Source organism: Cyprinodon tularosa, unplaced genomic scaffold, assembly GCF_016077235.1.
Source record: "Cyprinodon tularosa strain WSP-4 unplaced genomic scaffold, ASM1607723v1 ctg643, whole genome shotgun sequence".
NCBI classification, from domain to species: domain Eukaryota; kingdom Metazoa; phylum Chordata; class Actinopteri; order Cyprinodontiformes; family Cyprinodontidae; genus Cyprinodon; species Cyprinodon tularosa.
Window position 1 is genome coordinate 195,155 of NW_024039389.1, and position 22,540 is coordinate 217,694.

General features: G+C 38.8%; 1 protein-coding gene across 1 annotated transcript; it reads right to left on the reverse strand.

Moving 5' to 3' along the window:
• Window positions 1-678: 678 nt before the first annotated feature.
• On the reverse strand, window positions 679-17,006 carry aif1l (allograft inflammatory factor 1-like). Its single transcript, XM_038308689.1, has 6 exons — window positions 16,851-17,006; window positions 16,592-16,653; window positions 13,918-13,984; window positions 9,497-9,538; window positions 5,990-6,152; window positions 679-1,772 (listed from the first exon to the last, which is right to left on the reverse strand). Exons 1-6 carry the CDS (start codon window positions 16,873-16,875, stop codon window positions 1,685-1,687), a joined length of 447 nt encoding a protein of 148 aa, XP_038164617.1. The 5' UTR covers window positions 16,876-17,006; the 3' UTR covers window positions 679-1,684.
• Window positions 17,007-22,540: the final 5,534 nt, after the last annotated feature.

The window sequence follows — 22,540 nt, forward strand, 5'->3', positions numbered from 1 at the left end:
AAAATAGCAGTTGTGCAAAAAAAGTTTAAAAGTTGTAAAAATTATTTCAATAAACCTCAGGTTAGGATGTAAAATGTTACCGGCTTGCGTTGCTAATTGCAGGTAGCCTGGCTACTGATGTCAACAATTAGCAAATTCCGCTGTTCCTCCCACTTGAAACTAGAACACTGTAAGCTGTGTGACAAATTGTAGAGAGAATAACAAAGGAAATACACACGGAACAAGAGTTGGACCTGGCAGTGATTGGAGTGCACTCAGCAGTGCAACGTAAATGACTTGTAAAATACCTTACATAGAAGTTGGCAAAAGCAGATAAAAAAAAAAAAAATCTTCATCTCACTGCTGCTCCACACAACCCCACTACAAGAATGCACTAAGCCTGGCATTTACATGTCCTGAAATAAGTTTGAGGGCAGAGCTTCATAGCTGCAATAAGGACGGTATAAAAACCACCTTCGATTCCTTTGGTGTCTGCAAAGCAATGCGCATCTTCAGGCTAAAATATGTGATGCTTCTGGAAGACTGAAAACACCTTGTAATGTGTGAAAGTACCAAATTCACAACAGGGTGGGACAAACGACAAAAAACAAACACAATGGGCAGAAAAGAGGCACAAATTATCTTACAAAAAAAACCTCCATGATGAAGGGTTAATGAAAAAGACAAATCAAGGACAGATTTAACGCTTACAGTGAAATATAAAACGTTTATTAAGCAAAATAAAAATAAGAGTAAATCTCATTCACTCATGAATGCAAAGCAATAGCAAAACATATTTAAAATTCACTTATTCACGCTATCTTACCTAAAATCAAAGATAAATTCATGATTTTCTGGAATAGCCAAGCTAAAAGTGGTTTTACATGAATGCATGTGTGCTTTTCTTCCTTTCTGAAAGGGCTTAAGCCTTACAGTAGCTGCAAGTTGAGGCACTTGGAAAGGACGTGATTGTACTTTATGTAGCATTCTATGTGCATTTGTTCTGCTTTGTGTGTCTGTTTGTGAAACTGCGTCCTGAAAGATCACCCAATTGAAACTGGATCAAACCGGCTGGCCTTCAAGTCACTTGTTGAAACCCAAACTCCTCCAGTTAGTGTAATCTCTTTCTGCTCATCTCTAAACAACTGCGAGTGAATTTTCAAAAAGCAGGTTGCAGCACCTAGGTCTGATGATCAGGATGAAATAAGCGGAATGTGTTCTCTGGCATTAGCTCAGCAGCAGCATGTAGGACTAGTCAGGAAGGTGGAGAAAATGGGACAGAAAAACTGCTTTTTGTTCAAGGATTTTCCAGAAGTCACCAAGTCTTGCGCCATTAAGCTGGATTTTTTTCCAGGTTTAAGGAAAGAAAGGACAGAGAAGCAACTTTTATAGAAATATGAGTGTTCCCTTAAAATACAACCACAAAACGCTTAGTAAAAAAAATTTAACTTATCAGTTGGATTACATGTACAATTATCACTGCTACATTTGATTTAAAGGGGGAAAAAACATGAATATTCACAGTCAAACATCTTTTAGTGAGTTTAAGGCTCGGTCTTCCAAATGACAGAAACCTTTCACGCACCACTTGTTCACAAAACATCATCTTTGATCCCTGGTTTCCACAATAAAACAATATTCCACGTTGTTCCATGCAGCCACATATGGTCCCTCTGCTCCACAGTCTGGAGACTGACATGGAGGTTTAAGGCAGGCTGGTGATGTCTCGTTTTGGTGGGGGTCCATCTGGCTTGCAGGGGGTGCTGTTAGCTTTATCTTCAAACAGTAAAACTCTGGGAAGGAGAGCAGGGAAAAGAAAAAAATAAGCATGAAACAAAAATAAAAGTTAATGATTCAAAACTTTGATGTTCCACCTGTTGCATTAGAAATTTGGATACTTATGGAAACAACAGCAGAAGCATAAAAACATTGTGATAATGTTCTATTTTAAGACAAATCCAGGGTCAAAGCCTAATGCTGCGTTCACACCGGACGCAGCAAAAGCAGCAAAATCGCGTCTGCTGCTTCATTTTTGCTGCTTGTACCAGTGAATTCTGACGCGCGTCTGAAGCAGCTTTGCTGCTCTGGCTGCGCGGTCCAAAAGTGTGTCTGACGCGCGTTGGGCGGAGCTTCACTATCCTTTCTCTGCCATGCAGCTATATTTGCTGTGATCAGTGGGAATAAAGTAGTTTTAATATGTTTTTAAGTGAGAAAATACACCTGAAAACTTCATCAGTGGAGTCAGTTCATCCAGATTACAATCCTGCCTCCCAATGTTATTTCTGTCGGAGCCGCTCAGACCCCCACATACCGGCGGTGCGCCGACAGAAGGAATCCATTCATCAGCAGCCTCTGGCCGGGTCGCCTCCTCGCGGTTTACCGCGGTGGCTGGTAGGTGTTTTTCATCTAAATAATCCGATCTGCAGGCACCAGAATAATAAAAGCCAACATATTCTGCCGGCAGATGTATATATTTTAAGTTAATTATGCTTTAATAAACTGTTTAAGAGAAGTGATCAGAGCAGTCTGTGTCATCAGCGCTGTGTCTCTCTCCCTGCCAGCTCCCAGATCAGCTTCTCTGATTGGTTGATGCGGCGCGTCGAGCAGCAAAAATTCAATTTTTCCATCTCGAGCAGCAGCGCATTTGCGGCGCGTCACGCGCGTCAGATGCCAAAACGCGCCCGACGCGCTGCTTCAGCTGCTCAGACGCGCTGCGCTTGCTGCTCGAAACGCGCCGCGGGACCTTTTGCTGCGCCTTGACGCGCGTCAACCATTGACTTTGCATGTAAACTCGCTGCTTCTGTCGCGCCAGCTGCCCCCGGTGTGAACGCAGCATTATACTGACACAGGACCATATACCAAAAAAATAAAAAAGATTCACTATTGATAAGTTGGGTTTGTATTCATAATGATTCTTTTTTCCCCATTTAAGGAGAATAACCACAGTCTAAGCAAAATGGAGGGCACACATGTTTAAAGTATAGTAAGTCAGACAGTGATGTCATCAATCTTCCACACTCAGTGCTTTGGTCACCTTACAGCATCCTACCAGGATCTTTTATGTTAACAGCCAGTCCTCACTTAAGTGAACTGGTATGTTTGGGGTCATGTTAATGCCTCAGGTGCAGTTTCCTCTCATAAACATTTGAAAATATTAAGGTCTATGTAATGCTGAGCAGGTCAGATGCTGCTGCAGCCAAGCATCCCCCGATTATGACACTTCCAGCTCTATGTTTCACAGCTGGTAAGATGTCAATTCCTGTACTGCTGTAACTACTAAATATGATCATTTAAGCTTTGCTCAGTTGTCCAAAGAATGTTTGACTATGTTCACCCTGAGAAACTTCAGTCTGGCCTTTTGTTTTTGTCTTAGAAGGCAAACTTGCACTGGGTGACTGGAATTGTACCAGCTGTGGGTCCTGTGATAGAGTTTATTCCTTCCCACTATCATTTCAACGCCCCACCCCCATGCAGGGGACAAAACATCTCGCCTTTGCAGCCAAGCCAACAATTGACCCCAATGACCTCTCTTTCAGAGGTATAAACAGGTATCATATATGGCAGGCTAACAAAGAACCCCAAACGACTCCCCATTCTTGAGGTGCAGACATGTTCTTCTAGTTCATTTGCATGTTTTATGAAGCCTAGGCGGAATTACAACTGATGAAACTAATTGCTTTTCATACATCCACCTGCGACAAAGCCAATCAGCCTTGAACCACACCTCCACGAAAGCCAGTCGGCATCCAAGGTTCATCTTAAAAGGCCTCCAATACGCACCTCTCTGCTCATGTGCGCAAGCGGCGGATTGGCTGTGTGACTTCATTCAGATGACACTGATTCAACCCACCTCCAGCCCCTCCTCCACCATCGTAGCTAAAGCTTCATTACAGTGTCATTCCTCCCTTGCTCTTACTGCGTTCCCTGTCTCATTTCAAGCGGTCCGGCAGATCTCTTCCCAACGGGGAGTTTTTCCTCTCCACTGTCACTTCATGCTTGCTCATCATGGACAGGTTCTCGCAACCTGTTTTATCTGACTAGACTTCCATCTTCCAGGTCTCTGAGTGAAGCTCCAATATCAGCTCACACATCCACTGGATCTCCCCATAAAGCTCAGCATACCGTCTCGCTAACCAGCAGCCAACTGACCAACTTCATCCATCTCCAGTTCACAACCAGTTTCAGGCCTGGGGGGAAGCAGTCCTGTTCTTTACTCTTGTTCATGCATAACTATCAAAAGGTATTCTTTTGAGACCATTTTCAATCCTTTACCTGACTCATAAGATTTTACAGCCTTCCTTTGATCTTACAGCAGGGTTCAATCTAACTTCCAGACTCAGGAACTTGGCAAGTTAAACATCGAAAGGTTTAAATAGGGAAAAACTCCCTCAAAATGCTGATCATAGATGCTCTGATCAGATGCACCTTATATCATATAACTGTGTGAATTAAGCAGGCAATTTAGCAGGGAATAAATGTAGGATTGTCCTAATTTATGTTTAATATTTTTTGAAATAATCAATAAAAAAGTATGTAGAAAAGTTTTTTTTAAAGTATTTTTTCCAAGTTTTTAAATTTTTTCAGTGTTGTTGACAAAAAGGGAAGCCCTAGAAACACAGTATGGGATTTGACAAGCTATTTACAGTGAATGCTTGCCTTTAATTGACTATTTTGGGAAACCCAGCAAAGCCCTGCTAATCCCATAAGGCCTAATGATCCCAAATGAGTAAAGCGACACTACTTTCACTTCTATCTGTATTGTCCTTCTCCTGCCAACTCTTACTGATAACATCTCCGCTCTCAACATGATGCCAAAACTGTTGCCCAAAATTGACAAGGCATCCAAACAATCAAAGCAAATAGATAAAAAAATAAAAATAAAAATGAACAAAAAAATGCATCACCTGTTGTTGTCATTTAGACACAGGATTATCAAACTAAAGCACCATAGAGTCATTTACCCTGATGCCAACTGAGCCATATTGTAGAGTCTGCCCTCAATTGTTTCCCTCTAATGGGAACTGAATCAATTGCTGTTCTGCCAAATGCTCCAAAGAAAAAACATTCTGCTATATTTTCTTTCATCAGCCCCCCCATTTCCTCCTTTATAGATTAAAACAACACAAGAAAAGAAAAGTTTAGAAACCCATGCCTCTTAACTCCAAAGGACTGCAGGCTGTAGAAAAAAATGTCCCCACACTGTATGTGAAACAGTGTTTTAGGACTTTTCTGTTAAATGAATCCTCTTTGAGCTCCGATTTCACCTTCTATTAAATCAGGTTAGAACAGCAAAAATGTTTTTAATAGTTCACCGCTCTGTGTTGAGAAAGCATAAATAAACAGGATTGCTGGAAAGCGGAGCTCATCTTACTAGAATGAAAATAAGTGGAACATAGAAGCAGGAGGAAATGAGATTTTTATAAATAGCATGCTGGTGGATTACAGGATAAACTAAAAAAAACAAACAAAAACACAAACATTTGAAGACAAAGTAGGAAAAGTTATGTATTCTGATGGATGTTTTTGGGATTATGAGATTAGTCTGGGGTCTGAGGTCCAGTCAGCTTACTGACATTCAGCAGCCATTTTGGCAAGGCAGAACCAGCACCCAGCTGCTGTACAGAGCTTAAGCCAGATATATTAACCTATTTAAAAACAGACCAACAAAAAAAATATCTAATGAGTTTTTCCCCCCTCAGCCTTTATGCGATGGTCAGCGGTTAATCAGCCTGGACTCACTTACATAAGCCACTAATCGCAGCTAAAGCCAGGGGTGTTTTCAATGGATAGGCTTTCCAAATAGGTTTTGTTGCTATGGTGACAAACAGCAAGTGGGTAGTGACATCATAGCTTGTCATGACTGATACACCCCCCCTGCAGATGGATGAGGCAGGTAATCGTCAACGCCGACCTTGCTCTCAGACGTAGCAGCAGTTCATCAGTAGGTTATTCGCAGCCTGCAGAAAAGCTCGAACAGTTTGCATCACAACTGATCCATGTGTTTACTTACAGCTTGAGAACAGCAGAGCGCTTGCCCAGCATCATCTTGACAAAGTCCCTGTAGTTGATGGTGTTGCTGCTGCCGCCGGTCACTTCAACAATCATCTTTTTCAGTTCTAGATGGGTCTTCGGCACCCCGAGCTTCTCCATCATTCGTTTCAGCCCCATCAGATCTGAGATTTGGCGAAAAAAAAATCAGGACATCAGCTTCATCAGCTCTTTTACCATGAATGGAAATGTTGAAGAAACGGGTATACTGGGTCCAAAATGTTCTTTAAAGATCAAACCAGCATTTTATGCTACATTGTATTCAACAAAAGCAAGAATATTTATGAATCATCTTTCTCTGATCATCTCATAACATTGTTGGTCATTTGTCATTAATGTTGCCATCCTTCTTCCAAACATACTAAACATTTCCCTTTGTGCATAACAATCAAAAGATCATGTTCACAAAAACAGACTGTTTTTCTGCAAGAGAACCTCTAGACTGCAAAGGAAATAAGAGGAAACAGGAAAATAACAGTCTTTTGTTTCTGCAGCTAATGTAGAGGTGGCTTTTATCTTTAAAAAGGGTAGAATACTGAATGCTTGGGGGGGAACCATTTTCTAAAATATGTCTACCCTTTCTTTTTCAGTGTTTTCACAATATGAGAGATGAGTGGCACTTCTCCCCATTTATTAACCACAGGAGATATTTTTCTATTATTCTATGTAAAGGAAAAATATAGCAGACTTTGTATAAACGAGTGCAACAGCCTGAGGAGGGTTGTCTTTCCTTTACTCTTTAATCCATAAGGCTAAAGAAAACTTGAGTCACACATTATCTCCTTAAATGAGCAATATATACTGTTTATATGTGCCTCCATTACATAATCAAAACAAATGAGACGTCACAATAAGGACCCCAATTAAATATAACTTAATTACACACTACACTCTGAAGGATTGAAACTGAAAGAAACTGAAAACACGCTCTACTGATGCCAGTGATCAGTTAGCCAATAATACTCTCAGGGCTCATTTAGATGGTTCTTATATAAAAGGAAAATAAATAAAAAAACAGCCTAGTGCTACGTTCACACATAAAGCAGCAAAGGCAGCAGGAGCAGCTAGTTTACATGCAAAGTCAATGGTTGACGCAGATCAAGGCACATTAAAAGGCCCTGTAGCTCATTTTGAGCAGGAGGAGCAGCGCGTCATGAGCTTCTGACGCGCGCAACACGCTGCGCTGCAAATGCAGCAGCTGCTGGATTTGGAAAAATTGAATTTTTGCTGCTCGACGAGCCACATCAACCAATCAGAGAAGCTGATCTGGGAGCTGGCAGGGAGAGAGACAAATCGCTGATGCTACAGATCACTATGATCACCGTCCTCACTGCAAAAACAATCCAGAAATAAGTAAAAAATGGCTTAAATTAAGTATATTTAGCCTTAATTTGAGCAGGTAAATAAGATGATTTGCCAATGGAATGAGTATTTTCACTCTTAAAATAAGATAGTTAGATAATATTTACTTGAAATAAGACGATAAAATAGTTTTTTCTTATTTTAAAAGGAAATTGTCTTGTTCCATTGGCAAAGTGTCTTACTTATCTCCTCAAATCAAGGAAAAACACACTTATTTTAAGAAAAAATAACTTATTGAGATTTATATTTTTTGCAGTGCTGAAACCGTTTATTAACGCCTAAATTTACTTAAAATGCTGAAATCTGCAGGCAAAACATGTTCGCTTTTATTATCCTGGTGCCTGCAGTATGGATTACATACAATAAAACCTGCCTTCCAGCCACCGCGCCAAACTGCGAAGAGACGATTTGGTCTCTTCGCAGTTTGGCGGTTGAATGGGATTCCTCCTGACAGTGCACCACCAGTGTACGGGGTTCTGAGCGGCTCCGACAGCTAAATAATATTTGAAGGCAGGATGGTAATCTGGATGAACTGACTGCACAGATTAAGTTTTCAGGTGGACTTTTTCACTGAAAAACATTAAAACTACTTTTTAACCACTGATCACAGCATATATAGCTGCCATTGTTACAGGCAAAGAAAGGATGGGGTAGCTCCGCCCAACACGCATCAGAACCACTTTTTCCACTGCGCAGACAAAGCAGCCAAGCTGCTTAAGCCGCGCATAAGAACTAAAGTCGTACAAGCATAAAAAATGAAGCAGTACACGGGTTTTTGCTGCTTTTGCTGCTTACAGTGTGAACGTAAGAGTCTTGCTGATCGTTTTGTTAATGTAGAGTTGCAAAGAGTGAGTGAGGTGCTAAAACCCTCTTCCTGGCTCTGATCCTCTTTTTTTCCCTGAAACAGAGCAGAAAGCATAAAAGTTCCCTGTGACTGTGCCTACGATTTACTGCTGCGAGGTGCAGTGTGAAAAAAAGAGGGAGATATTCTGCAGGAGGCCCATTTTTCAGTATGGTAACATTCTCTTTTGGACCGGTAACATCTAAAACGAAGCTTCATTGTCTCTCTTCATTAACATTCCACTTGTACATAAATCCCAATAACTTTGCAGAAACACCAACTCTTACATTGAGTGTCTATTTTTGACTAAAGCAGTATGCTGCTCCTGATCCTATCAATATTACGATTGCGATTTTACTTTGACTTTTTTTTTCATGACTTTGAAAGCTTGTTTGACCAGAGTCCATTGATGCAGGACTTTACTGTCATGACTAGAACTGTGGGTTTGATGAAACTCGCTCTACCCTTCTGCATGACAGCAAACCTACCTTAAGCCCATTACTGCCATCTAAAGAGCTGGAGTGAGAAATTTAGTGTCTTGTTAAATTTAATATGACAAAAAAGATTGACATTTTGGAATTGTGAAAATTGTGTTTTGTTAAATTGTGATCATATTGGAAATGCAATCAACTGCCCTATTATAATTATTTCTGCAAAAGGAAGCCTCATTGAAGGGATAAATGCACATTGCACTAAATGGTACAACTACGGCTGGTCCTTAACAAGACTGTTGCATTAGAACAGTTCAAAAGTTCGGTAAAGCTTAGCTAACTAGAATAAAGAGTATAATCCTAAGCTAAGCATTAAAAGGCATTTCGTTACACATCCTGAAGTTATTTGAGATAAAAAAAAACATGTAGAGAGCAACACATTCTTTAGATCATTGTAGAAAAAGCAGCTGACAACTGTCGGACCCAACATGCCACCTCAGCTGGGCCGCATGGCAGCTGTGAGGAACAGTCATCCTCGTTCAAATCTGGGTTTACTGCAGTGATAAACGTGACCAGGCAGACCCAACCCCAAATTAGAATTAGGATTTCAGCACCTGCAGACAGGCTCTACGTCTAGTGTCCAACACCTGCTCACCTCACATCTGCTGTGGGTCGAATTAAGGAGTCTCACTTTACGTGGACGACCCAACCGTGACACATGAGCCTGTCTGAGGCCAGAGAATACACACAGAGTGTTGTATTAATTACTGCTCTGTCCTGTCAACGCAGCACTTTGGGAGGGCAACACGTGTTTTTACTGTTGGTTCTTACTCACCAATCTCTCCTTCATCGTTCAGGTCAAACTCAGCATATTTATCTGCAAAACAAACACAGAGAGGGATTATTGCGTACAGGGAGAGTTCAAGCCCACCTCATACCCTGCATTCTGCAGCACAAACAACAATAACTCAGCTGGCATTTGACTTGTCAGCACAACACTTGACACAAGCTATCCACAGGTCACAGTCTTGGACTCTGCTGAAAGGGGAGAAGCAGAGGAAGGATGAAAAGGGAAGGGTTTTCACAATGGGAAGAATATATCACCAGTCTTTGAAGCTCAGTTTCCTCATACCACACCGGTCCTAAACAAACCCACAAACATCTCTATCCAACATTTAGATCTGCTCCAACCAACCAAGCTGAATAAAACTGCTGCATTTTATTGGTGAAATTAAATGCATAAATAATTGAATGAGATCATTTTTAGCACTTTAGTCATAACAGTAATTTTAGATATACCCTTAAATGGGAAGGAGTAACCTGAGAGAATCCATGAATGCACAAGGAGAGCATGCAAACAGCATGAAGAAAGACTGATTGGGATTAAAACCAGAATTGTCTTCTTAATAGATGCCATCATGCATCTATAGGGGGTAAAGTATCAGCTCTATGGTGGGATTTCAGCTCTCATAGGAGATTCCATAAGTGAATTGTTTTGGTTAATGAATCAATTTTACAGTAACTAGTTTTCTATGTTAAAATTATTTGGTTTAAATTTGTATATTTTAACCAAATGTGTCAAACCTTAAATGTCATTTAACACTGAAGTGACTCTTTCCAGATACCAGCAAACAGATATTTCTGTGTTTCCTCCTCAACTTTCCTCCTTCCTCTTCTCTAGAAGACCCCTTTGGTCAGATTACTCCTGCTATTTCTGTCCCACAATGGATGCTTTGTGTGTGTTGGAGGAGAGAGAGGGGTTGCTGTGTTAACTGTGTGAATCGTTGGGGAGAGGGACAGCACAATGCTCACCCTGTTCATAAACCCTCAGGAGGGGGCCTCCACACACACATGCATGACTTTTTAAGAGGACCACTTGTTGTGGTGCAGCCTGTTGATCATCTGCTGCCTCAGAGGAGAGCTCAAATGCAAAAACCTTCAACCTTCAGTTGTTGCTCATTTCAAAATTCCTTCAGCAACTATGTGGACAAAGTGACTAATGTGAAACACTGATTTTAGTTTCTTCTTACTTGAAACATTTGTGAAACTGAGGATCTTTGTTTGTTAGCGAGTTTACGCCCAGCCTCTTTTCCAACTGCCATCTGAAGCAGCTCTTCATTAAGCTTGCTGATAAAATAGCTGAATCGCATGATAACGCCACACACCATCTCTGCCATGTTGGCCTTCTGATAACGAATGTTTCCCATGCCTTCAAAAGACTAGCAGACAATAATCCACGGACCAGAGGGAGCTTCAATAACGGCATCTTTTCATCAAAAACATAGTTTGAATTCCAATCTTTATTTTGCTGATATATTTCAGATTGGTTGATAGGAAAATGATCTTTGCACTTAGTGTAACTATATGAGAGCACCTTCTTGGCATATTTCCTATAAACTGTGCCTCCTCAGTCAGCGGTGGTTATCTCTGCACATGTGTAAAATCCAAAGATTAATGGATGAATAGTGACAAGATGAATAGATGTCAGGGTTGTAATTCCACATAAGTCATGCTTTTTGTAGTTCCACTGGGTAGGAGTCTAAAGGTATCCATCTTTATTAATATAAAAAATTTATTTAAAAAGGAGTTTTTGTATTTTTTCATAGACTGGCAATTAGTCCACCGTCTGTCTTACACCCATAACCCCTGAAGAAAGAGGCAATGCCCATTCCACTGTCCCTTGGCATAGAAAAATGGGTATAGCGAGTGGATGGACATATTTAGGGTTCATTTGGGCTTAACCTGCCAAAATGCATTAATCCATCTGGATAACTCTACCCCATTAATAAAAAAAAAAAAACGAACAAAAATCATACCATGCCCCCAGAACGATTTTGAATAGTGGCACCAAACTGGTTCGTATCAAGTAAGGCTGAACGATTTTACCAAAATTAAAATTCCAATTATTTCAAACCAATATTGCAATTGTGATTTTTATTTAGATTTTCCTTTGCATTAATAAAAGGCATGTACATTTTTCACTGCAGGGTTTCAGTTTTCTCATGACCTGGAAAGCTTGCTTGTCCAAAGTCCTTTGTTGCAGGACTTTACTGTAACATTTTCCCAAGAAGTGATGAATTATACTTGCATGCATGCATGTATTTGCACGCTAGATGCACATCCCTCTTCCATTCTGTGTGGTTGTGCACTCACTTTAACCATATTACCGCCAGCTGAAGGACTGAAGGAATACATTTAGCTACTTACTCTTTTTAAATGTAATATGACCAAAATAGATTGCCTCGCAGATTTGAAAATTGTGGGGGGTTTTTAAAATTGCAATTATATTGCAAATGCAATTAATTGCCCGGCCCAAGTACCAAGAGACACTAAACCCCCCCACATAGTCCGGCATATTTCCCTCCAAGGTAGTCAACAGGTTCTCAAGGTGTAGTCAAGGCAGACTTACAGGTCCGTGCAAAGATCAGAGAAACAGTCTAGCTCTGGGCCGTTAGCTGCATTTGCAATAAAAAGGCAATTTAACAAAATGAAATTTTCAAATCGCAGAGGTTCTCAGTTTAGATCACATTACATTTTACAAGAATTAGTGAGCACATTTCTCACTCCAGCCCTATAGGTGGTGGTAATATGCATAAAGTGGGATTGCAACAACACAGACGCAAATCCATGAATGCAAGTAGAATTTAGTGCAAAGGTTACAGTAAAGTCACGCAAAAAAGGACTTTGGCAAAGAAAGCTTTCAAGGTCAAGAAAAAGCATAAATCCTGGAGGGAAACATAAATACTTGTGCTTAGTGCAAAAAAACAAGACCAGAAAAATATAAAAAAAAAAAAACAAAATAAAATCGCAATTGCAATATTGGTGTAAAATAATCACAATTTAAATTTTTGGCAAAATCTGAATCAATGTCTTGTGGACCAGATGACCCAATGAGGTATATTCACTGATATTTAGAAGTAAAGGATATAAAATGGATAGTCCTGGGTTTGGTCGGAAATTAGGCCTGTTAGCTAAACTGGCCTAAATAAGTTGCCCGGTGGGTGTGACCTCAATGACTGCTGGAGACGAAGAATAAGCAGGTATGGTTGAAAGATATATGAATGCAAAGTACAATCAATTAATTGGTTTTAAATTTAGAAATGTTTGGTGGTCTATTCAATCACATTCCATTGCTCCAACAGTCTTAACTACTGTGTTTCCACCCAAGCTTTTTCAATGTGTAGACAATAATAAGCAGGTGGACGGTGAAGCCTCAGTTTTTCATTGTAAGCTGTTCTTCCATTGCTTCGGTGTGGAGAGATCTGGCTCCAGTCATTCTCACAGGACTAAAGAAAATGGAATAAACACATGTGTGCATCCTCCTCTGGATGAGAGCGTTGTCATGTTACTGGATGCATCCTGCATCCTGTTACACCCTCTCCTGGTTAGAGTTAATATATGTATAAGCCATGATTTAATTTTAAAATGATATTTTTCTTATTCTTTCTTATTTTTTTTGTACAAAAAATATAAATTCTAAGAAGTACAAAATCAATTATGCACTAATGATGAGAAAAACAATGTAGATTAATTTTGAAAAAGATAAAAGAGGTGATCTGATGGGATATTGATGGTTGATAGCTGTCAGGTTGCTGACCTTTGGTTTATGGGAAAAAAGATAAAGGGGGAGAAAAAAAACAAAAAACCAGCAAGCTCCGAGGAGTTGTGTGCTGTTTATATAGCACTGCTCCATTTCCTCCAGCAGGACGAAGCTCTAAGTAGGACACTAGCATATTTCCAACTTCCAGAACTTATTAAAATACATGCCCATATGTCACCATGTCCTGGAGATTATAAACAGAGCTTACAATCGGCAAAGGAAAGAAAAACATAAAACTTCATAACAACAGATGCATAAATATGTATTGGAGGACAGGGATGCTGCTTGCAAATTGTGCAACTATTTTCTCGTAATTAGCTAGCTAATAATGATTTCCATCTTCCCAGAAGCTCAGAGTTCGCTCAGCTAGGTTCTGAATATTGAAACAACAAGCGTAGAAACGCCTCGACACATTCCTCTAAGGCCACCAAGGACTTGGCCCTAGAAAATCCTTTTTGGAAATCACAGCAGACCATCTTTCCCACAGAGAATAGCAGAAATGCTCATAACCGAAGGGGGCCAAAGCAGGCTGTGCAGTCTGCCAACAAGTAAACAGCAGCTGGAGGTGGAAGGAGGGAAAAAAAGCAGAAGAAGAGCAGAAAAAAACAACCTGACTGCTGGATACTGGAACAGCAGATAGGACTGGATTTACTTACTTTTTAAGCTTTCCAGTTTCTCTGCCAGGCCTTCTTCATCCCTGTATTTCTGGTCTTCCAAGTATTCCTAAGAAAGATGAAAAGAGGTGATAAAACTGAATGAGATCAGAAAAAATGAAAAACAAAAACAGGTTTTGCATGTTAAGGTGAAAGTGAAACTCGTTAAAGCTGTTTTGACAACTATCTTAGAGATAAATGACAAAACTCTCAAATTGCATTGATCTAATTATATCTTATGGTCCTCTTATCTGTGGCTTATTACCACTTAATTACTGGGGAGTATTAAGAGTGTGGAGGAGGCAGGAGAGCCTGGAGGGAGCTGTTCTAATGAAATTATAATGGCGCTATGTGCTGTGAAGGAGTCATCCACCATTTTCAAAGACAGAGCAGTGTTTTGGCCTCTGTGTGACGGAGACCTGCAATCAAAAAGGATAACCATCACAACTGGATGTTTATCATCGCAGCCTGACTGAGCTGACTGCAGCCTCCCCACAGGAATGTCCCATCACAGGCGCAGGGCATGCAACCACATCCGAACAAGTGCTGCACACGGACATCAAACCTTCCACTTCACATGAATCCAAAAATATCTACCTGAAGATTCTCAGAAGATGGCGGGGACTTACATGTAAAATCACATAATTATTGCAAATTTGGTAAGATGAACACTTCAACACCTAAAGCACAAAATGTATCGGTAGACCAACACATTTAAGCTTGTGGCCTTCTTCAGGGCCATTCAAAATCCCCATACATGTTCTATTTTGATGAAATAACAGCACAATGAGACATCAGCTATGAAGAAGAATGCCGTTGATTGTCCTACAAAATAAATGCAGCTGATTTTAGTTTAAGGTTACCAAAATAAAAACCCATAACCTGTGGTTGTACAGGAATACAGCTGTTCATAGACAATGGTTAAGAGCACAGTACAAATCAGACAGGTAAGGTTTAAAGGAAGGTGAGATTATAAAACAATAAACCAATCGCAAGCTTTGAACATTTTACAAAGAGCTGTGAATCTAGTCAAACATTAAAAAAAGTTGTAAGGTCCCGGAATACGTTTCTAAAGGAAACATATTCTGGGATATCACAACTTTTTTATGCTCTTTTTTACTATATACACACTTTATATCGTCTGTTGTATTTTTATCTTTAATTGCATTGTGCTTTAACTCTGCCTTTTATAACCTATATAAATTACTGGAACCAGAATTTCCCTGAAGGAGTCATTCCAAGGGATGAAGAGCACAAGTGAAAGCTTCCCAAAACATGACAGACCCACCTAAACCAACAGCCCAGGCAAGGAGAGGATTAATTAAGGAGGAGCCCAATAAGGTGACCTGGTAACTCGGCTCTATCGTACAAAAAAAACAAAACAAAACAAATAACTCAGTGAGTTTTTCTTCTAGATTATGTCACAGTGGACATGCACCTACAATGACAATTTCAGACCCCTCCCTGATTTCTAAGTGGGACAACTTGCCCAATAACAGGGTGTTCAAATACTTATTTTCCTCAATGCAAGTCTGGCAGAGGAGTTGGAATAAAGTCAGTGATAAAAAAAAAAAAAAAAAAAAAAAAGGGAGAAAAAAAGGGAGAAAAAAAATCGTTTAAAAATTACAACAAGAAAGCACCCAATTGTAAACATTGTGAAACATGGTGGAGGTAGCATCATGGTCTGGAGATGCTTTTCTTCAGATATGATGGAAAAGCATAGTCAGATGATATAGGATGATGGGTGCAGCTAAATAAATGTCTGGCAACAACAGATTTGGGTTAACCTTCCACCTGAACAAAGAATGAAAACAGAGACAGATAAAAAAAAAGGGTTTCAATCTAAGCTCTGTCGTGTTTTTGAAAAGTGCAAATAAAATCCAGATTTTAACAATCAATCCAAGCAAAACTCTTCATCAATCCATTTGAGATTAAGTGATTTTCCAAAGAAGACGAAAAGTTTCTTATTTAGATTCTAGTAAAAACAATGATGAACTTTTAAGGCCTAAAAAACAAAACACAAAAATACACACCTAACTGCAATGGGTACAAATTATCATACAAGGCCCTGTGAATTATCCAATATACCTGGCATTCTGTTAGTCCTATAGAATGAAGCAGATACTGAACAAAAATCATTAATTAACATGCTTCTGCTTTATTATGAGAGCTGTAGTTGAGGAACCCTGAACAACAGACCAGAACACTTTATCTTCAGATAAAGGGAGCAAGGAGTGTCATGCATTAAACAAGCTGCAGCGACCTGCTTTCCGTGCTGCAGTTCCAGAGGTGATCTGATAACAGGACACTGAGCAGATCATATAAAGGAGGGGAGCACAGATTACAGGCAGATCTAGTTAATCCGCTGGCATATTTGATGGGAAGGAACCCAGATGCTAAACAAAGCGCCCATTGGACCCCTGTTCTGAATAAAGGGAAGGAGGCAGAGCAGCTATAACAGGTCAGAGGGGAGCATTCCCCAAAGACAATCATGTGAGAAGGTATGCAGCCATTCAACAAGTGCCAGGAGATAATAAGGTGCAATAAATCAATAGAAGGGATCGCTGTATATCAGCCATATGCAGTGTCAGAGACACTGAGGAGTCTGCGCTGTAGAAACAAGGCCAATGCCAAGTCAAGTGTACACGACCTCATTAACGCAGAGCCTCCCTCTTACCTTGTTTATTTCCTCCAGCTTCTGCCTCTGCTGCTCCTTCAACAGACCGAAAGCTTTCCCACCTAAAAACAAAGAAGTTCAGGTTATTCCTGCAGTAAACAGTGATGCCTCCTCTAGCTAGCCTTGGATGGGAGCCAGTCGGCCTCCGACGCTCTATTGTAAAGACTCAAAGCTTTAGCTAACGGCAGACAGACATTCAGCCACCCTCAATGATAATAAGGATAAAAATCTATGAATTGTATTTTTTTTATTTCTTTACCTTGCATGTTTTTATTTGAAGGCATCCTGGAATTTCTCGGAGAGGTTTAGAGTGAGATAAGGACCAAAATATCTGAGCCAGCAGGCTGCCGCACTGTACGCGGGGGTATTACTCCTATTTAAAGATTGTGCTCAATGGGCCACTCTGCACCGGCGTCAAGCGTGACGTAATCAAATACGAGACATCCGGCCAAGCTTTTCAAAATAAACTGGTAGACGTGGGAATGAAGTTTATGCTTCATTAAGCGTTTTTAATCACTCGAGGTAGGGCCACTCGCGTGCAAACAAACAAAACAAAACAAAAAATGCTTAGGATCTGTTGACAAATATGTGCTATTTCATACCTAGTTGAAAAAATATATATATTTTTTTAATTTTTTTTTTTTACGATAAAGCTTATTGTTGAAGGTTGTGGTAAAACCAGGGGCGTTGCTAGGCACAAAGCTTTACTGGGGCACTGGCCCCCTACTGCATATGCCCCTCCTTCCATACATAAATACAGACAAGCACACTGCCCAACCCTGATACATTCCTACCAAAATTACCAGTTGAGATATTAATGAGTATAAGAGCATATTTGTTTTAACAAACATGAACATTTTCAACATTGCAGCTATAAAAAATAAGACATCAACAACTTTGACAAATAAAAAGTTTCCTTATACACATTCTGAAGTAATCATTAATTCCTAGGTTACAGAGTTTTAGTTCGGGGGAAATTTTAACTCGTCCTGAGCTAAGTTTTCCTTTTATTTTTTTAACATTAAAGTGTACCTCATATTTATCATTTTTGCAAAGTGGTCAATCACTTGTGACTCAGCTTAGAAAGTTCTTCCTTTTCAACTGATAAAATAGCAAGATGATGGAGCCTGTCTTGTCCCATTGTGCACCTCAGCCAAGTGTGGAGCCTTCTCAACACACTGAAAGACCTTTCACAACTCCAGCTGTAGACTGGGATTGTGAGGGAGATCTGGATGACCTGCGTTAGTGTTGGGAATATGATGTTATCAAGCAAGTTGAAAACACACTGCATATCCTTGATAACAAGGCTTTCTTTTTTAACCAGGAAAAGCTCAAACCATTTTGAATTAAATTAATGTTTTTTTACTCCAAATTTGTGCTGGGGATGGTGGGACAACTTAACTTGTTTAGGACCATCATGCTTTCCCCCTAAGTCACTAATGTCCCCTTCTTGTTTGTGGAAGCTGGTTGTTGCATCCTCATCACCTTCATGGTCCTGTCTCTCCTGTCCTTCACCTGTCTCTTGCCTGTCAGTCTCGCCTCCTCCTCCCTTTCCTACTCCAGCACCTGCATTCTCATTCTCTACAGCAAACATAAAAAAAACGTAAATTTATAATTATGTAAATATCTATCATATTACTTATAACGTTCCTAATGTAACTGGTTACATTAAATCACTAATTCATTACGGGACCTTACCTCCCTCTCTCATCTTGTTTTACTGATTCCCTGTCTCTGCTTCGTGTGAGGAATTTCCTGATATCCATCTACAAACCAATGCAGTAATTTTCAGTTAGTAGCCTATAAATCATCTGGTTTCACTGGGAAAATAATAAAATTGACAGGTAAGAAACATTACCAGAACTAAAAATGCGTCGTGGCCGCACAGTGTCCCATCCAACTCAGTTGAGAGCAGCGCGTTAATTTACCTGCAGTTCATGCAGTGACATGCGCTGACGTGGGGGCGCTAATACATCCTCAATTTGGAGTTAACAACACACTTGCTCCGCATTTGAGTAGAAATATACGTCTCCTCCCGTTAGAAATATCTAAATTGATGCATTAAAAAAATGTAATACTGTTGCAAATATTCATGAGATTTATACTGGGGCACAGCTCATTTATACTGGGGCACGTGCCCCAGTAAATGGGGTCTGGCGACGCCGATGGGTAAAACCCTTTCAATGAGTATTTTAAACCTTTTCAAATGTCGATAAAAATTTAAACAAAAATGAGCAAAATCCAATATTTAAAAAATAAAATTTAATTGGAGAATATGGGGGGGGACACGTCACACACACCCACAAAACTCATGTATTTAAAAAAATAAAATAAAAAACTGCTCTCATCATCTTTCCAAAATTATGTTGTGATGGAGAGTATGTGGTTAATTTACAAAACCTGATTAGCAGCCCATTCTTCTTCTTCATTTAATTTTTATTTTATTTGTTTATTTTTTGGAACAGTAGTATGTCAGTTGTAATTGGGCAAAACAAAGGATGTGATCCTTGATTATTAAAATACTTTTTTTTTTTTTATCAGATCACTACACATAGACCTAATTTCTGGCTGACATACTTTCCCATCAGCATTCTATAGGTGGTCCTTACTTTTATACTCCACTTTTCACATCCTCCAATGATCCTAACTACAGAAAAAAGGAAACCTGACTAAAGCCAGTCAGCACATGTTTTAAGTAATACTGACACCTGGTACTGTACATCACAGTCATGTCCGTAATTTCTGCAAAGAATATTTGTTGTCAACTTTTATTTTGAAGTCAAAACATCTAATTTCCGGTTTCATCGCACAGAAACTTGTCCTCAGGCTGAGAGTGATGCTGTAGTTGTAAACCAGGGCATTTCGAGCTTATCACGCTGGCGCTCGCCATCATGAGGTGCAAAATAAAACTGCATAAATTAAGGGCGTCACCCATTCATGACAGAGATAAATGAATATGTTTCGCATAGAAAACGAGCTAAATCAAATAATAAAAAATAGATGCTTGGACATAAGAATGAGAATTATTTTAGCTGTGGGTTAACGGGATAAATATGTATTGTCTTTTTTATATATTTTTTAAATCTAAAATACATCAATCTCCAGACCGTACTCTGACTTTATATGTCTTACTGTTTTGCACGTTAATAGTAATTCTTAATATAAAAGTTTTGATATTGTATATTAGATTTCTTGGGTCAAATTGATAGCAAATAATAAATAAATAATTCAGTGAAAGAATGTAAAGTGGTGTTTTATACTCAATAATAAAAACATAAATTCCTCTCTGCCATGCTTTTGTAATAACAGCGATGCAGTAATGTATTGTATTAACAAAACTTTCCATGTTTTGTATAGTATTAACAAAACTTACCACACTGGCTCTTCTCTGAAAAAAACAAGCTTACGGTAAACCAAAGATTACAAAACAACTTGGGGGATGACTACAGTTGCAAGTTTTCATATGTAAAAGGAAGGGAAAAAAGTGCATGTTAATAAATACAAACAGGAAAAACATTACCCCAATACAAGTTTTACGAGTTTAGGCGAAACTAAAATTCCTAAAAGCTGCACCTTAAAAAAAAGCCCTGAATCCTGCAGTGAAACACAATGGAGGGCTTAAAAAGAAAGTACTTCAGACTCAAGTATAGTATATCTAATGTCCTCCTGTCAACACCTAAAGTAATAACTTAGCCTATCTTAAGGCTTCCTTGTCCTCATCACTCAGTCACTGTTAAATTAAAACACCTCACAACTGAACAGATGTCTCTAAAGGGAGCTACTGCAATTAATTAATCATTAATGGAATATGAAACATCCTGTCTGAGCCACAAGCAGCATCTATCCAAGTATAATAAATGACTTATTCTCAACCCCATCCATTTAAAATGCAAAAGAAAATGACACCCGCCCTTTTTTTTATTTGAAGAGGCTGGGTGTTGTGTGTCTGATTAGCAAAAAGGCACAGTGCATGTAAAGGAAGGGGCCTTTATCATCATTATGTAAACAATGTATGTGTATGTGATTGAGCTTACATATATTTATAGTTACCTGCAGACAAGATAATGCAAAAGCATGCATGGAAAGGCAAGTCATTGATTCCGATACATTTCAAGAAGTAATACTGGAAATTTACCTGCTTAAAAAACGTAAACAAACAAAAACATCCCTTTGTAGGCAACTAGTAAACAAAGGAAAGTTACTAAAGTGTCCTAATTAATGTGTTATATTTAGAAATGTTTAAAAAACACTCAGAAATCTGACCTTTAATCCCGATTTTCACACCAACAACCAAGTTTTTGGAAAACCATTCTTATAATGACTTTGGATTTGGCAAAAATGACCTTTAATCCTACAAATTAAATTTGGGATTTTCATTAAAAAATGCTGCCTTTATTATAAAAACCAAAGGATAAAATCCAAAACATTTGTTTAAAAGACGTAGAATATATGTCCCATAATTTCTTAAGGGTCCCATTCTGCTATTTTGGAAGTCAGTAAGGTTTTTGGAATCACACAGGAACCACTCCATCTGACTTTCTACTTGTCTCCCCATGCAAAGCAAATGTAAGTGCATGTGAACTAAAAGGTTATAGTTTTGATATTAGAAATAAGGCAGTAATAGAGTTTTAGCTCATAGTTTTTAGATTTGGTTTGCATATAATAATTTTTTTCAAGTTCTTTAATGGTTATACACTGATGTTGGACAAGAGGGTCATCCCAAAGTGTTTGCTCTAGATAGTGTATAGAGTATAGAGTTGAACCCCCGATCCAATAAAACATGCATATCATTCAAGCTTTGATTTGACTCACCAATTGTGCACCGATATACAGAGGTGTTTAAAAAAAAAAATTATCCCACAAATGATCCCCCAAAAGTTGGATAGCAAAACCAAGAATATCTTGGTTTATTGAAGCATTAGTATTACATCTAATAATGATCTCAACCTTTGAATAGAATCCTCAAATAAGTAATCTACACATCTCAGTACCACTCCACTTAGGCAAATGTATTTCATTCCAGATTCTGACTATTTTTATCAAAATATTTTCTTTGCTTTGTTCTCTAAGAAGATGCTCACAATTATACACAAGCTCCAAAACTTGGATCACCAGGGTTTTATTTCATAACAAAGGACCAATAATTTCATTATTTTCTTTACTGAAAGCTCTTCCCCACAGCTATCACAACACTCCTTTCCCCCCGAAAAAAAAAAAAAACACACAGCAATAACATATGGGCTGTCCAACACCACTTACACACACACCTCTCTGTTCTGTTTTATCTGCTATTATCTGTCATTATTTATCCTGTATTATAACTCCACTAATAAATATATATATATATATATATATATATATATATATATATATATATATATATATATATATATATATATATATATATATATATATATATATATATATATATATATATATATATATATATATATATATTGTTACGGCCCAAGGCCTTTTCCTCTGGGTCTCTAACCTCCATGTTTTGGACTCCTTAATTGGTGCTGATTGGAAGTGGAGGCAGCTGGCCAGTGTCTCCAGATGACGTCAGATCCACTTTAAAATGTACCACTTTGTTTGACTAAGCCCCTTATTTTCTTTCTTTCTCCCTGCCACTCTCTCCCCCTTCTCCCTTTCTTCCCCAACCAGTTATGATTTTTGTTAAATAAATTCCCTTTTTAAGTTATCCCTAGCGTTGCTTCCCTTTCATTTGTTATGGTTTAAGAGCCGAACCATAACAAATTGGGGGCTTGTTCAAATTTATGTTAGGTTTGTTACGTTAGTTAATTAGTAAACATTGTTTGTTAATTTAATTGGGAAGCTTGAGTTTAGTTTTGGGGAACTGTTTTTTTGTTTATTTTTTCTCTGGTTTGGGGTAAGTGGCTTGCTTTTATCTAATCTGATGAGCTCACTGGTAAGTCTTGATTGTTG

Excerpts from the sequence above, each read along its gene's own strand:
- aif1l (XM_038308689.1), bottom strand. The coding sequence starts at position 16,875 with ATGCCTTCAAATAAAAACATGCAAG. Across the intron at positions 9,539-13,917 it reads GAAACTGGAAAGCTTAAAAA|ATAAATATGCTGAGTTTGAC; the intron begins GTAAGTAAATCC and ends TTTGTTTTGCAG. Across the intron at positions 6,153-9,496 it reads GAACGATGAAGGAGAGATTG|ATCTGATGGGGCTGAAACGA; the intron begins GTGAGTAAGAAC and ends GCCAAATCTCAG.